This window comes from Zingiber officinale, chromosome 5B, assembly GCF_018446385.1.
Source record: "Zingiber officinale cultivar Zhangliang chromosome 5B, Zo_v1.1, whole genome shotgun sequence".
In the NCBI taxonomy this organism is placed as follows: Eukaryota; Viridiplantae; Streptophyta; class Magnoliopsida; order Zingiberales; family Zingiberaceae; genus Zingiber; species Zingiber officinale.
This window is the reverse complement of record NC_055995.1, coordinates 130,230,358-130,246,857: the sequence shown is the minus strand read 5'-3', so window position 1 is coordinate 130,246,857 and position 16,500 is coordinate 130,230,358. Positions and strand designations below refer to the sequence as shown.

At 39.3% G+C, this 16,500-nt stretch overlaps 1 protein-coding gene across 1 annotated transcript; it reads left to right on the top strand.

The window, feature by feature from the left end:
- The first annotated feature begins 9,601 nt into the window (after nucleotides 1-9,601).
- On the top strand, nucleotides 9,602-16,084 carry LOC121986008. The gene is made up of 3 exons (XM_042539766.1): nucleotides 9,602-10,083; nucleotides 10,158-10,901; nucleotides 13,448-16,084. The coding sequence occupies exons 1-3, from the start codon at nucleotides 9,870-9,872 to the stop codon at nucleotides 15,877-15,879; spliced, it is 3,390 nt and encodes a 1,129-aa protein (XP_042395700.1). The 5' UTR covers nucleotides 9,602-9,869; the 3' UTR covers nucleotides 15,880-16,084.
- Nucleotides 16,085-16,500: the final 416 nt, after the last annotated feature.

The following is a 16,500-nucleotide window of genomic DNA, read 5'->3' as shown; positions in this document are numbered from 1 at the left end:
AGTCGAAGCCTTATATTTATATGAAATATATCCTAATAAGACAAGACGAATCAAATTAATTTTTTTTCAAGCAAATCAAATTGGTCGAATTTAAAAAAAAAATCGAACAAACCAAATCGACAAAATATATATTAATTCGGTTTTAACTAAATTTGTTTAAAATTTCTTTTTTTAAATAAAATTTGATTTTTTTTATTAAAATCTAATTTCAATTTTAAAAAATAAGATTTAAAAATTTAATTTGATCTATAAATTTAGTTAATTCAGTTTAATCGAATAAGAAATTTGAAAACTAAAGCTGAATCGAATTAATTAATTTTTTTAAAAAAATTAAATTTCTGAATAAATTAAATTAAAATGTAAAATTCAATAAGTTTGTTCAATTTAATCGAATTTTTATTCACACCTGTTCACGACATCAATCCACTTTTAAGAGTGAGTAATTGACATGACTTGATGAAAGACGACTGGATCATCTCCATTATTCTAATGCCAATCTCATGTTTTTCAAGAAATATAATGTAATCATTTGGCATTACATTTCTCTTTTTATAGTAGATTTCTTTAATAGCAAGTATGGTTCTTGCGGTGGTAGAATTTGTTCTTTTGAAATAATTTCTTGAATGGGAGGTTCTTTGATGTTGTCTTTATCTATTATATGTTGAACATGTTGGTGTAGTAAGCACTAGATGATCGAACTTGAGTTTTAATTATGGCAAAGAGCTCAAAGTTAAGCTATGGTGTTATCTAACAAGGTTCATGGAGCTTGCAGGAAAGTCCTAAGTGATACTTAGGCAAAAGTCCTAGCTGCGGCTAAGCATGTGAAAACCCTAGCGGGTGGTAACCCTAGGTGGAGGAAAATCCTAAGGGGGGTAACCTTAGGTCCTAGGGGGTGGTAACCCTAGGTAGAGAAAAATCCTAGGGGGCGGTAACCCTAGGTCCTAGGGGGTGGTAACCCTAGGCGGAAAAGTCCAGTCGATCTGGAGGATCGCACTGGCAAAAGGTAAAATCTCCTGAGTGGAGTAGGTGAGGACGCGTTCCCCGTAGAGGGAACAGTAGGTGTCGGGTCGACCTAGGGTTTCCGGTCGAAAACTTGAAGTCAAACCCGGTCAGTCCGATGACTGACAATTATACTTATCGTGTTATCTTTTTGTGTTCTAACTTTGTTTTGCAGGTAACTAACAGTTTTATGCAGGGTTAGAACTGACCAGGATCGGTCGACCGAACCTTGGGATCGGTCGACCGAACCTCCAAACTACCAGATCAGATCTCCAGAAGGTGGACCGGGTTCAAACAGGGATCGGTCGACCGGACCTCGGGATCGGTCGACCGAACCTAGGTTTGGTGTCGACTAGATCAAGCTGACTTGGCTGAGTCAGAACAGCTGATCGGTCGACCGAAAACCGTGATCGGTCGACCGAACCTCAGATAGAGTTTGACCAGCGGAGCGAGAGGATCGGGCGGATCGGATGGGAGAAGATCGCCTGATCGGTCGACCGAACATTGGGATCGGTCGACCGATCCACGTCGGGTCAAACTTGATCCCCAAGTTTGGGGATCTGGATCAGACTTTGCAGAGCTATAAATAGAGGCCTCGAGGTGCAGCTTCATTAACAATTCGAACAGACGAACATGTGACCTTATGCGCTGCTCCGAAAGCTTCAACTAGACTCTGCTACTCCGACAATCGACAACCACTTCATATTTGTATTTTGTCGGTATAATCTTTCTTTTTAAGCTCATACTTGTACTCATATATTTGTAAAGATTTGCGCTATATAGTTGTTGCCCACCGAAAGCGGTCAAGGACCGCGGGCCTTCGAGTAGGAGTCGAGATAGGCTCCGAACGAAGTAAAACACTTGTGTCTTTTGTGTTTGCTTTTACTTTCCGCTGCGTTTCTACTCTGTGTTTTAAATCGCTAAAATAGCCACGAGCGCTATTCACCCCCCCTCTAGTGTTTTCGATCCATCAATTGGTATCAGAGCGGGGTCGCTTCGAATAGGTGAAACCACCATTCAAGCATTTCTTTTGTGGCTTTTTCGTCTATTTAGGCTAAAAATAAAACCTTACGCCTTTCGTTTTTTCCCTCCAAAACTGTTTTCAAAAATTCATTTTCATCTTTTCACAAATCGATTGGGATTAACGAAATATCGCATTTAGCAAATTTTGAAATAATATTTTTTTATATTATTTTAATAATATTTTTATTATTTTATTATTATTATTTTTAAAATTTGTAAATTGCTATTTCTATCTTTATTCTGCACTACTAATCCAAGACCAAGTCTTGGAACAAGTTTTTTTGTTTATATTGCGTGCTAGGTTTTTAAATGGCCTATGAAGATGGATACAACACCGCAAGCCTACCACTCTTGTCCAACGAAAATTTTGGTTACTGGAAAAATCAGATGGAGCACCAACTGAAAGCCCAAGTGGAGACATGGACCATAGTCCAGATCAGACTCATTATATTCTACCAACTGAAGAAGGTGTATCTATCACCTATGACAAGTGGGATGCACAAACGATAAGAAACTTCGAGACAAATGCAAAGGCAACATGTATTCTCCTGGGCGGACTATCAAATTCAGAGCTTGATCGAGTCGGAAGGTTCGACACTGCTAAAGAGCTTTGGGAGAAACTACTCAAACTTCATGAGATTTCTTTAGAGTCAGAAATTGAACAAGATTGCGAACCCAAATACGAATCTCCAGAGTCAACCTCCGAACCAGACTCAGAAGAATCAGATCAGACCGATTTCATAGCACTAATGGCCAGAGAGGAAATTGCTGAATCTGAGTCTGAACTCGAGGTGGCAACAGTCAAGGGGGAGGATCCTGTCATGACTTTGAGAGGTAAGATTGTAAATTCAAAATGCAAATGTCATATAACTTGTTTTAAGTGCAGGGAGAGAGGACACTATAAAAACGAATGTCCTACTCATAAGACTCGGCCGGCACAATCGAAGGAGAAGGAGAAAATGATCAAAAGAGGGAAAGAACAAATTAAATGCTCCAAATGCAAACAAATGGGTCACTACAAAAGACAATGCCCAGAAAGAAGACCCAATAATCCAGAGGGAGAAATCAAGGTAAATAAATTTACATTATATGAAAATCCAGTTTTTACAACACATGATTGAAGTAGTTCAACTAATCTTGCTTGCTCAAGTATAGATTTTTCTTCAAAATTAGATACGCATGCTAATAATACCATGATTAAATTTGATCTAAACAGGAATAACTCAAAATTATTAAGTAAAAATAAGAAATTAACTTTTAGAAAATTAGGAATACAAAATAATATTTTAAAAGACAAAATTGATAAATTAGAGAAGATTGTTAATAATTTAGTCAAATCACAAAATCTAGACTTAGATTACAAGTCTAAAATAAAACTTAAATATTACAAAACAAGCTAAAAAGGAAATCAAATTAAGTAAACTTAAAATTCAAATTAAATTAAAATCGAGTTAAATTAAATCAAAATCAAATTAAAATCCAAAGGAATGCTCTAGAATAGCTGGCACCTCCGAATTTAATTCACCCGATAAGGGTAACCAAGAGTAGACTACCCGACAGGGTAATTAAGGTTAGATAAAATGAGCTAGGTTTAACTTGACCCACGGTACTGGTGAAGTTTTTGGATGATAGTACGTTAGGGAAGCTTGGGCATCGCATGTCTAGGAAAATATGGCTTCGACCTGGTGCATTTGGCCAAGTGGAACTGACCGAAGCTACCCTTAAATGGATCCTAACTAGTTAGACCAAAGTTTAGTATTAAGTTCAATGGGTATGACTATTTGGAAAACCTCAAATGCATGGTTACTTTAATGAGTTTCTTGTGACCCACCATAGCCCAGAAGTTTATCCAAAGAATGCTTACTTGTTGAACCCAAAGCTAAACCTGAATCTAACACAAAGTTAAACATAATCCTAAAATTGAACCTCAATTCATCTCACAAAGATTATAGGATTCCCTGATTGAAAATTAAGATTATGTGAGATGACTAAGGAATTTAAAATTAATTCAAAAATTATTTGAAAATCTTTTAAAACTTAATTTCAAAATTCCTTTAAAAATCCTTTTAAAAATTATTTGAAAAATTCTTTAAAAATCATTTCAAAATTATTTGAAAAATTCTTTAAATGATTCAAAAAATCATTTCAAAATTATTTGAAAAATTCTTTAAAAAATCATTTCAAAATTATTTGAAAAATTCTTTAAAAAATCATTTCAAAATTATTTGAAAAATTGTTTCAAAATTATTTGAAAAATTCTTTAAAAAATCATTTCAAAATTATTTGAAAAATTGTTTAAAAATCATTTCAAAAATTCTTTAAAAATCATTTCAAAATTATTTTTAAAAAAAAATCTTTAAAAATCATTTCAAAATTATTTGAAAAATTTCTTTAAAAATCATTTCAAAATTATTTTTAAAAAAATTCTTTAAAAATCATTTCAAAATTATTTTAAAAAAAAATTCTTTAAAAATTCTTTCAAAATTATTTGAAAAATTCCTTTAAAAATCACTTTAAAAATTATTTGAAAAATTTCTTTTAAAATCATTTCAAAATTAATTCAAAATTCCTTTAAAAATCATTTTATTATTTCAAAGTCATTTAAAAATCATTTTAAAATCATTTTGAAATCATTAATTTTAAAATCATAAATCTTATTTAATTCTATATCATGTCAAAAATCTTATTTAATTCTTTAATTATTAAGGTTCCAATCATAATTAATTTTTAAAAGCGAATTAATCAAAGTACTAATTTTTAATATATTCATGTTCATTCATTTGAAAATCAAACTTAAACCTTTTTTTTAAAATTAAAATAAAGGCAACTCCATCTCACACTCACTCACAATCTGAACATGCTTGATATTCTAGAATGGGTGAGATGGTAAATTAGGCAAATAATTACCTTTGAAGACATGCTTGGACCCTAGGAATTCATTTTGCATTAATTAAGGGGGAGTGAGCGGAGTCAAGCTAATTATCAAGTAACTTTTGAAAAGCTTTTCAAATGTAGCTAAGTTTTTTTTTCCCTTCAAACTAAACTTTTCAAATTTAACTTAGTATTATATGGTCTTACAAAATTATCTCAAATTTGATTATAATTTTTTTAAAATCATTTTCTAGTTTAAAAAGTTATCTAAATATTTCTTTCAAGAAGTTCTTTAAAGTTAACTAAATATTTCTTCGAAAGTTTTTTCAAATTTAATTAAGTATCTTTCGAACAACTTTTACTAAGTTCTCTTCAAAACTATTTCAAATTCGACTAAGTTTTCTTTGAAAAATTAAGTCAAAATACTTTTGAAAATATTTTGACTACGTTATCTATCCTTAAATTAAGTATTTTTCAAGCTTAAACAAGTTTTCGTTAAACTAAACTTATGTTCTAAACTTAGCTATCCGGTAAAGTGTTTTCTCAACGCAATCATTTTTAAGCTGAAAACATAGCTAAGCATTTCAAATTTAGCTAAGTATTTTTTTTTCAGAACAAGTCTTTTGGAAAAGCTAAGTATTTTTAAGACTACATACGTGACAAAATTATTATTTTCAAAAAAATTTTTATCAAAGTTTAAGTACTTAACTATGCTACCCTTTAGGGGGAGCTTAAAATTAAATAAACTATTTCTCTCTTTTATTAATTCTTTTTGATTTATGTCAAAGAGGGAGAGAAAAGTCAAAGTTAAGAAATCAAAAAATTAAACATAATGAAAGGGGGAGCATAAACTTTAAATTGCATTGATGCTCATGGTTAACTTTCATTATTTATTCCTTTATTTAATGTTATGTTTTACTTAACTTTGAACCAAAGTTGCCATAATAAAAAAGGGGGAGATTGTTGGTGCAGTGAGCACCAGATGATCGAACCTGAGTTTTGATTATGGCAAAGAGCTCAAAGTTAAGCTGTGGTGTTATCTAACAAGGTTCATGGAGCTTGCAGGAAAGTCCTAAGTGATACTTAGGCAAATGTCCTAGCTGCGGCTAGGCAGGTGAAAACCCTAGGGGGTGGTAACCCTAGGTCCTAGGGGGTGGTAACCCTAGGTCCTAGGGGGTGGTAACCCTAGGTCCTAGGGGGTGGTAACCCTAGGTGGAGGAAAATCCTAAGGGGGGTAACCTTAGGTCCTAGGGGGTGGTAACCCTAGGTGGAGAAAAACCCTAGGGGGCGATAACCCTAGGTGGAGAAAAACCCTAGGGGGCGGTAACCCTAGGTCCTAGGGGGTGGTAACCCTAGGTGGAGAAAAACCCTAGGGGGCGGTAACCCTAGGTCCTAGGGGGTGGTAACCCTAGGTGGAGAAAAACCCTAGGGGGCGGTAACCCTAGGTCCTAGGGGGTGGTAACCCTAGGCGGAAAAGTCCAGTCGATCTGGAGGATCGCACTGGCCAAAGGTAAAATCTCCTGAGTGGAGTAGGTGAGGATACGTTCCCCGTAGAGGGAACAGTAGGCGTCGGGTCGACCTAGGGTTTCCGGTCGGAAACTTGAAGTCAGACCCGGTCAGTCCGATGACTGACAATTATACTTATCATGTTATCTTTTTGTGTTCTAACTCTGTTTTGCAGGTAACTAACAGTTTTCTGCAGGGTTAGAACTGACCAGGATCGGTCGACCGAACCTCCAAACTACCAGATCAGATCTCCAGAAGGTGGGCTGGGTTCAAACAGGGATCGGTCGACCGGACCTCGGGATCGGTCGACCGAACCTAGGTTTGGTGTCGACTAGATCAAGCTGACTGGGCTGAGTCAGAACAGCTGATCGGTCGACCGAAAATGGTGATCGGTCGACCGAACCTCAGATAGAGTTTGACCAGCGGAGCGAGAGGATCGGGCGGATCGGATGGGAGAAGATCGCCTGATCGGTCGACCGAACATTGGGATCGGTCGACCGATCCACGTCGGGTCAAACTTGATCCCCAAGTTTGGGGATCTGGATCAGACTTTGCAGAGCTATAAATAGAGGCCTCGAGGTGCAGCTTCATTAACAATTCGAACAGACGAACATGTGACCTTATGCGCTGCTCCGAAAGCTTCAACTAGACTCTGCTACTCCGACAATCGACAACCACTTCATATTTGTATTTTGTCGGTATAATCTTTCTTTTTAAGCTCATACTTGTACTCATATATTTGTAAAGATTTGCGCTATATAGTTGTTGCCCACCGAAAGCGGTCAAGGACCGCGGGCCTTCGAGTAGGAGTCGAGATAGGCTCCGAACGAAGTAAAACACTTGTGTCTTTTGTGTTTGCTTTTACTTTCCGCTGCGTTTCTACTCTGTGTTTTAAATCGCTAAAATAGCCACGAGCGCTATTCACCCCCCCTCTAGCGCTTTCGATCCATCAAAACATGATCAAGATTAGAATCTTGACCAAATTCAATAACACATATGGAAATATCAATATATCTTCTTTAAATACAAAATCCCTAATCCTATCTCCCTATATAAACTCAACATCCTCAAAAAATCAATCATTTCCACTCAAAAATTGATTTAGTTACGAGATCATAAAATTTATAATCCCCTGATCTTTGAGTCATCTTTTGTTTAGTATCTAGCCCTCTTAACTCATTGGTGAGTTAAGGACTTCTCTTAATCTCTCGATTTACCAAATCGTCTCATTATGATTAGTATTTGATCATCTGACATATTAAGAATTTTTTTAGTAAGTTCTTACACCTATACACTTGGCACATCAATTAAAATATGTACAATTTAACTTTAAATAATTTTGTCATATATCAAAACATAGATTTGACCATATGATGTTATCAGCACCAAAAGTAATGAGGTAAACTTCTTTATAATCTCACTTGAATTGACACATCTAAATAAGAATGAAAAGCAAAACTTTAGTAAAAGAAGATTGATTAGGTGTTTGGGTTGAGCCTCTAGCTTTATTCAAGTACTTGGAAGCTTTGAGGATGATCAACAAAAAGATTAGAAAGGATTTTAGGATATCTTCTTGCAACACTTAGCTAACTCCAAGGCATTCAAGAATTTCAAGAGATATATATTTAATGATTCTAATTGTCTACTTCAATCAACTGAAAATATGGTATGATTTTTCGACTAATGCAAATAGAGATATACATTAGGATAAAAATAATAACAACTGAAAAAATAAATTAACAATTATCTGATTCAATTACAAAAAGACGTCTTCAGTTTTCTATTTGCATTTGGTATCATCCGATTTGATTTAATCGTTCCACTTTCATATTTAACATTGTTACTCCTGACTATTGCCCCTCCGATGAATCTAATAGCTAGCGTATGAAATATTGTTATAATGAGGTTTGAAGTTCGAATATTGACAAAGTCGAGGTAAATATCTTCTTTATATGTTAATCACTAATACAAAGGCTAGTAGCCGCCCGTGATTAATTACCTCTTCCGTATTGACCCTGGGACGGGTTGACGGGGACGCTGAGGACAAGCGCATTCGCCTTTTTTACAACCATTATTACTCCTGACTATCATATCGCGGGAGGATATTCAGACTAGATCATCTAAATATTTGAGATTTGATCTCTAGTTATAATATATTTACAGAAATTTTTTCTCCAAATGAAACACATAACTAAAAGATGTTGGATTTTTAAGCTGTCCACCACTCGCACTTATCAATATACCCTAGTGGCATGTGAAAAAATTCTATGGGATTGAACCGATCATCTTAGGATTAGTCTATGAGACTAATTAGGTTTATCATTATTACTTTTGGATTATCATAAGATAAGGATTTAAATCTTGATAAAATTGAAAAAAATTCTCTCGGTACTGACCAGTTAAATCTTTCCGATTTATTTCTTCACATATTATTGTAGGGCCAACTATATGGGATAGTTGGGATGATAGATTCTATTTTTTACTATTATTATTTCTCTTCAATTGGTGAATTAGTTATTCTATGATAAATTTATAGAATTAAATAAGGATCAAATCTTGATAAAATGGAACAGTTATAAGAGACCCAATAAAATCGAGAAATTATCCTTCTACGTGTTGACTATCTTTATTTCTTGATTTAGCCCTCTTAATAGTCTTAATAGTGTGGGAAGTCATAGGAGGGCATAAAAAAACATGTAGAATTGTTTCACTTCCATTAACACGAGGATGATAGATGTTACTTCTCTTCGATTAAGTAGAATCATACAATTAATAATTTTAGTTTTGTTTAAAAGTATTTAATTCATTAATTTTGATAATGTGACTGATTTTTTTTTTCTAAAAAAGAGTGTTTAGTTTTTATCTTATACAGAAAAGAAGTGAAGAGTTTAGTTCGTTAAAAACATTATTAAATAATTAAGAATTTTATTTTAAAAATTTATAATTTTATAGAAAAAATAAATTGTTGTTGATTTATAAAGAAGCGTTAGCGTTCTAAATTACTCAATTAGGGTCGCTTAAAACAAATCGTCTCTCTTCTATCTATCATCTCACGTGCCGAGAGCGTGCCTATGACGGTAGAGCAAGACAGGTGTGAGATGGGCCGAGCGGCTGCCTCTCGGCCGTCCGATCGCTCCACTCCTCATGTTCCGGATCATTCCATTTTCTTTTTTATCCCCTCAAATCTCGTATCAATAACGCAAACCCTTGTATGAGACGCCGACTCACTTTCCCAATCTCGTTTCGCGTTCTAGGGCTTCTTCCTCTCCCCTCCCCTCCCTCTCGTCGTGGCGCTCATGGCGCTCGATTCTTACGTTTTCGACCTCGATCCAAGGGGTCCTTTTCCTTCTCTACGCTAGGGCTAGTCTCAGTTTCTCGTCGTCGATCTAGATTCTAAACTCTCCGCTGCTCTCGTCGAGGCCTTCGTCGCCGACGAAGTCAAGATCGGCTGTGCTATCGCTGATCCTTACATGGAGGTGGGCAGTTCGCATGGACCGGTAGATGGAAACAAGGCAGCGACTGATGGACATGGTTTTGGATGCGGATTTGGTGAATCAAGGGTTTTCAAGGAGATCGAATCGGTGGAGCTTAAGGAAGAGGCTTATGGTTTGGTTTTAGACCGCGGCGAGGCGGGTTTCTCTGGATCTTCCAAGGACGCTCACGGAGACGTAGTGATGGATCCAGGTATTATTTCGAATCTCGTATTGGGAAAGGGATTTCTGTCCCTGGTTATGACGTAGTTGAGTTTTCTCTCGCAGAAAGTGTGGGTTTCGACGATGACAGTGCCTCTGAAGAGGTTGTAGTTTCAGATGGGGTGAAGATGCCGCACAGGGCGGTTGGAAACTGGATGAATGGGTTCGATCTGGGCGACATGGTTTGGGGAAAGGTGAAATCACATCCATGGTGGCCTGGTTACTTGTTCAATGAGGCTTTTGCTTCGCCTTCTGTTCGAAGGGCGAGAAGGGATGGTCATGTTTTGGTAGCCTTCTTTGGTGATAGCAGCTACGGATGGTTTGACCCTGCTGAGCTCGTCCCGTTTGCCCCCCACTATGAGGAGAAGTCTAAACAGACCACCTTGCGGCCATTTGTTAAGGCAGTTGAAGAGGCAGCCGATGAAGCAAGCCGCAGGGAGGCTCTTGGTCTGGCTTGCTACTGCCGGAATAAATCCAACTTTGGTTCAGCACATGTCCCGGGATATTTTCTTGTTGATGTCCCAGGATTCGAACCATGGGGCTTTTACTCATCAAAGCAGATCGAGGATGCGCGGAAAAACTTCGTGCCTGAGCAATCTGTCTTCTTTCTAAAGCAGTTGGCCTTATGTCCACTGAAAGAGAGTTTTCCTGCTATAGATCAGATTAAGAACGTGGCAAAGATGCTTGCTTACCGCCGTGCCGTCTTCGAAGAATTTGACGAGACATATGCTCAAGCATTCGGTGTCGAGCCAGTACGGCCATCTCTGACTGGGTCTATGTTAAATCATCCTGAAAGATTTACCCCCCGAGGTATTAATCATTGCATGCCTTTTTGTTACCCTGCTTTTAGGCTGTCACATGGATATAATTTGTATTTGCATTTGTGTAATTTCATGGTACTGGTGCAATTGATCTCTTTAAACCAGTTAATTTTTATGTCTGGTTTCTGGCTATGGTTTACATTAAGCAGACTCTGGAATATTATAGATGATTGCCATGGATATCTGTTGATTTCAGTATTATGTTGTCCTACTCATTTCTTTTGGTACATGCGGTTGTGAAAGGTGGTCATTGGAGTTTGAAGTAATGACTGTTTGTTAGGGCAGAAACGGAATGCCAGATTAACCTTACCTTCATAATTAAAATAAACAACAAAATGAAAAAATGGATACAGTTTAAGAAATTTTGAACAAACAACATAATGACACATGAAATTTGCACTCTTCAAAGTCTAGCATCATATCGTTACACAAAAAAACTCTAGCATCTCATTAAGCTTCAAATGATATTTTGTAAAACATGTTGCACATCAAAATGGGTTCTAGTTGTCCACTAAATGTTTTTAGCCTATCTTTTTAATCCAAGTCCAACACAATATTTTATATTTTACTCATTAAAATGGGAGATTTCTAAACGTTTTTTTGTCTCAGATTTAGTTATGGTAACTGATTTCATGGGGCCAATAGTTTGTCCATTTTATTGGTTTCCACGACTACTATTCTTTTTTCAAGATAAAAAAACTCTTCTGTTTGGTATGTTATTCTTTCTAATCCATTAATGGCTGTGTTTCTCTCTTTCTTTCGCGATTGGTTTTCCTTTGATATTTCTCTTTCTTATATTTGTTGGCTGATTCTCAACGTCAGTTTAAATGTTTTTTAGGCTTTCAATTTTCAAATTGAGTATTTTGTGTAATTTCAATGTCTGTTATTTTAACAAGCAATTTTGGAGGTTGAAACACTCATAAATATGCAAAATTGTATTGGGAAGCTAAATGCGATGCACGCATATAATCATTTTCAGCCATCAGGAAAGGCAGACGTAGGTCATTTAACCAAAAGTGGTCAATCAATCCATGTTCTTGGTTGCAATGACCGTTTTGATCTATGATTATGATTCATCCCCTTGTCAGACTGCTCGGTGCAGTTTATAATAGTTGTTTATTGATGAAAAAAATTATTGAAAATCATTTTTGTTTCACTGACATTGGGAATGCTGAGATTTTATCGACCTGGTTTTATAATTTTTCATCCTGTGGTGCAACTTGATTTTCTCCCAATTCAAAATTGCTTTTCCTTTGTTGATTTATGCAACTTGGTTTGCACAGGAGAGCTCCTCGAAGTGGCAAGGAAATCAAAGCATACTTTTTTTACTTGTTGGATCTTTTTTCCTATTGGTACTATTTGGTTCTGTGATGCAATATAGTTCCAAATTCCCTGAGACCTCGAATAACAAATATCCTGGACAAGATTAGCAAATATGAAATCTAGGACTAGGAATTTGTATAGATTGGGATCCGGAATAATCTTTTAAACTAGTTTTTCCTATTTCAGTGAATTTAACAAGTTACAGACTAATTTGTTAGTAATAACCGAAAGATTACTAATGAAATTTTAACAAGTTACAGACTAATTTGGTTTGAACAAGTCTGTCATAGTGTCATCTCAGTTGTCAAACTGTAGAATGTATGACAAAATCACCCATCTCTGGTAATATCTCTTTGGAAATGAGTGATCACCATGAGTATCTTCACAGCCTAACCATGGTCTTTTAAGTTTTGAAAGAGGGATCAAAATCATAAATGAGGAGAAAGTTTTGAAAGTAGATGGTGGTAGTGTTGTCAATGTCATCATCTTTTCTTGTGATTGAAAATGAAAACGAATCTTAATTCTATTTGTGTGGATGCATCCTTCATTTTAGCCTTTTGGTGATTCTTTGATTAGTACAATGAGGAGGAGAAAAAAAAGATGTCGGTTCCTATTCTTTGACGGTTCAGATATGTTTTTTTGCTTGAAAGATAGGCTCAGTGGAAAGTTGATGGTACTTAAACTGTGCGGACAAAAATAGTTAATTTATTAGGATTGCAGTTTCTTTATGGTGCAATTAGGACTTAAAACTCCAGTGAGATTACCCGAGGAAATTTGAGTTTCAGGTAGGTTTTAGGATGAGATCCCAGGAGGTATCAGAAGCCCGTATATTTTGTTCTAGTGTATCAGAGCAGGAATGAATCTCTCAAGCAGTCTTCGATCTACAACCTCTCCAGGACTTGGAAAGCTACTCTCTTTATTTATCCAATACTAAATAAAAGGTTTAAAACAAGGGGACCAATTCCTCACTTTCTTCTGATGCCTACAATAAACGAACATGGCCGCCTTGGAATTAATTCCAGAACACGTGTCGAACAGCCTAAATATATTTAGGTTTTATCTTAGCCTTAATCTGCTTCTAATTAATTTGATATTAAGTTAATCTGACCATTTTATATACATTTCATTGTTGGCTCTGGTTATTTTAAAAGTAACAGAAGCAACGGACCGGTCGTATTGATGGCGTGTTCTTCTATTTGTGTTTCTTTGCAGCGGCGCCTCTAAGCGGGCAACTGGTGATGCCCGAGTCCCTCCGGCAGAAGAAAAGCTCCGTCCATAAGCTAGCTTCCGCACCCAAAGTGCCCAAACCTCCATCTGCGAAGAAGAACAAATACGTGCTGAAGCGGAGGGACGAACAATTCTCCATCACCGCCCCTGTCGCTGGTCCTCCATTGCTGGACTTCACCTCCCGTACCGAATCCTATCGTACCTTCTACAACCTCTTCCCCACTGCTCAGCAGCCCCCTGCCCAACCAAGTCTCACCTTCCAGGATGCCTCAGTGCACGGTGACTACGTGCTCCAGAGGAGGGAACCTTCCATTATCGTCGACGACATCTTCGACGACAAGCTGCCGCAAGGTTCACCCGGCCTGCATGCTCAGGGGAAACCTCACCTGGTCTCAGAGCAGAGACCGGACGCATCGGTGGTGGATGTTCCCGTTGTTATTAGTCCTCGACAGGCGCCGCAGATGAGCGTGATTGAGTTCCGGAAGCTGGACCCTGTTGTCTCCGATGTAGCTGCTGATGCGAAGCCGAACGACGCTGGCGACGTCGTCGTCGTGGGTGGAATCCCAAAGGTGAAGAAGATCAAAAAGCGCCTGCGCGATGTTGCTAGCTCCGACCCAACAGATCTTGCTGTAAATGTTAAGAAGAAGATAAAAAGGAAGAGCAGGGAACAGAGCGACGGGGCTGGCTTGATACCTGACCATGTAAGGATGGCGAAAGATGACGATACTCATAGAAAATCTGCCTCGGGATTACTTAGCATTGGGCCGGAGCCGTCCAAGAGAGCCTATGGAGTCGAGAGTGCGACCGTATCCTTCCCCTTCGCCTTTCAGCTTCCCGAGATTGACTTGAGCTCCCGCAACCTGCAGCTACCCGAGCTGGTGGCCGACCTGCATGAACTAGCACTCGACCCTTTCTACGGCATCGACCGCGATGCTCCGGTTGTTGCGCTCCATGTATTCCTTAAGTTCCGATCGATGGTCTACCAGAAAAGCTTGTCCCTTTCGCTCCACACTGAAGCTGAAGTCGCGGAGATTCAAACGGACACACCTCCTCAGCAGCAGCAGGAGCCTCTTGTAGTTGTTGGGACGGCGGAGATTGCTCCAGCGAAAATAGCGAAGGAGGGCAGGGAGGGAACTGCCACTGCGAAGCCACCGAAGCCAGGATTTAGGCCCGATGATCCGGTAGTCGCTGGACGGAAACGCATTCCATCTGATCTCCAAGAGGATATGGGCGCAAAGAGGCAAAAGAAACTGGTCAAAGTCAAAGCCGCCTTGGCCAGTGAAAAGAAATCGGCGATCAGTCAGAAGCGTAACCAGAAGGAAGCCGGCAGTGCCTCCACGGCGACACCTACAGCAGCCGCAACGCCGTCAGCAATGCCGATTGTGCCAGCGAAGCCCAGCAACACCAAATCCGTGGAGCCCCTCAAGAAGAAAGAACCTCCCCCGCCTCGAGTTCCCTGTCCAACTGCGCTCGTGATGAAGTTCCCACCCCGGACGACGCTGCCGTCCATTGCCTCTTTAAAAGCAAGGTTTGCCCGGTTCGGCCCGCTCGATCTCTCCGGCACCCGCGTGTACTGGAAATCCAACACCTGCAAGGTGGTGTACAAGTTCAAGCCCGACGCGGAGGCAGCCCTCAACTACGTACGCGTTAACGAAATTTTTGGCCAGGTCAAAGTGCACTTCTATCTCCGCGACGCTGACGCACCGGTGCCGGAGCAGTCCGCTGATGCCGGAGGTCAGAAGCAAGAGTCACGGCCTTCTGAAGGCGTCCAGTTCCGACCCGGGAATGGCTCAAGCACCGCTTTGAGGTCGCTACGTAATCCAAACCAGAAGCCAGGACAGCTGAAATCCATCCTGAAGAAGCCCGGTGACGACGTTGGCCCTAGCAGCAGTCGAGAGGCACCCCGCGTAAAATTCATGTTGGACAATGTGGACGGGAAGCCAGTGATGTCGCCGGCGATTGCAGGAAGCAGCAGCAGTCGTAGCGATGTCGAAGCACCGCCCCTCTCCCTTCTTCCTTCAGATTCTGTCATCAATAAGACCACAAAGTCTGGTGCTTTACTCCCGCCGCCGCCGCCACTGCCACTGTCTGCGCTTCATTCCTATCCTTCAAGGACTGTGGATAACTCTGCTTACATCCCCCCACCGCCGGTGACTCCAGTCTCATCTACTCCGCTTCCACCGCGACCATTGCACTGGGCGGCGGCGGATCGGGTGACTCCGCCGCTGTCTTCCCTCCGCGGGCTTCCATCTGGCGCGGCCCAGCCGCACAATTATATGCAGCATGGCGACGTCGAAGGAAGGCGCATGGGGAACAAGGACTTAGCGAACCAAATGCTGAGCCTTATGATTAGGTGCAGTGACATAGTGAGCAGTGTCAAATCGTCGCTAGGATACGTTCCATACCATCCACTGTAAGAGGGAGCCGAGTCGATCATCCTGATGAGCTCAATTCTCCTCATCGTCGCGTCCTGAATTTAGTGAATGAGGACGATGCAATTGTAATAGGAACAGAACTGAAGGTCGTTGCTGTTTCCATGTCACCTGTGTTTGATAATTTGCTTCTGTACTTCTACAAAACATTAAGCTTCAATTCCATGATGCTGCTTGATTGCCTCGCCTATTCTCTCGTCCAAAGTTATAGCTCCCACCTCAGCAAACTCCAGTGCGCTATTTTATATTCGTCTAAGATGCTCTCGTAACCACAAATCTCGCTATTATCTAGGAGGATGGAGAACAAAACTTAGATTTTACCCCATTTTCAGCAATATAATATTGTGTTGGTCAAGAATTTTAGGGTTTTTTTTGTAAGACTGGAGGGCTAATTGCATGAAGCAATTTGCTTGCACGAATTTGTTTTCTGGTTCCGAACGAGTACCAGCTTAATTAATAGGTTTAGCTTTTCCTGTCTTGTTCTGGCAGGGGAGAGTTAATTCCGAGAGGAAGTGTCAGCAGTAGGAAGATTAAATAAGGGCCTTATGGAGCGTGTCAATCTCCATCCTTTTCTTCTGAAAGCGCTGATGTCAACCATTAACTCCA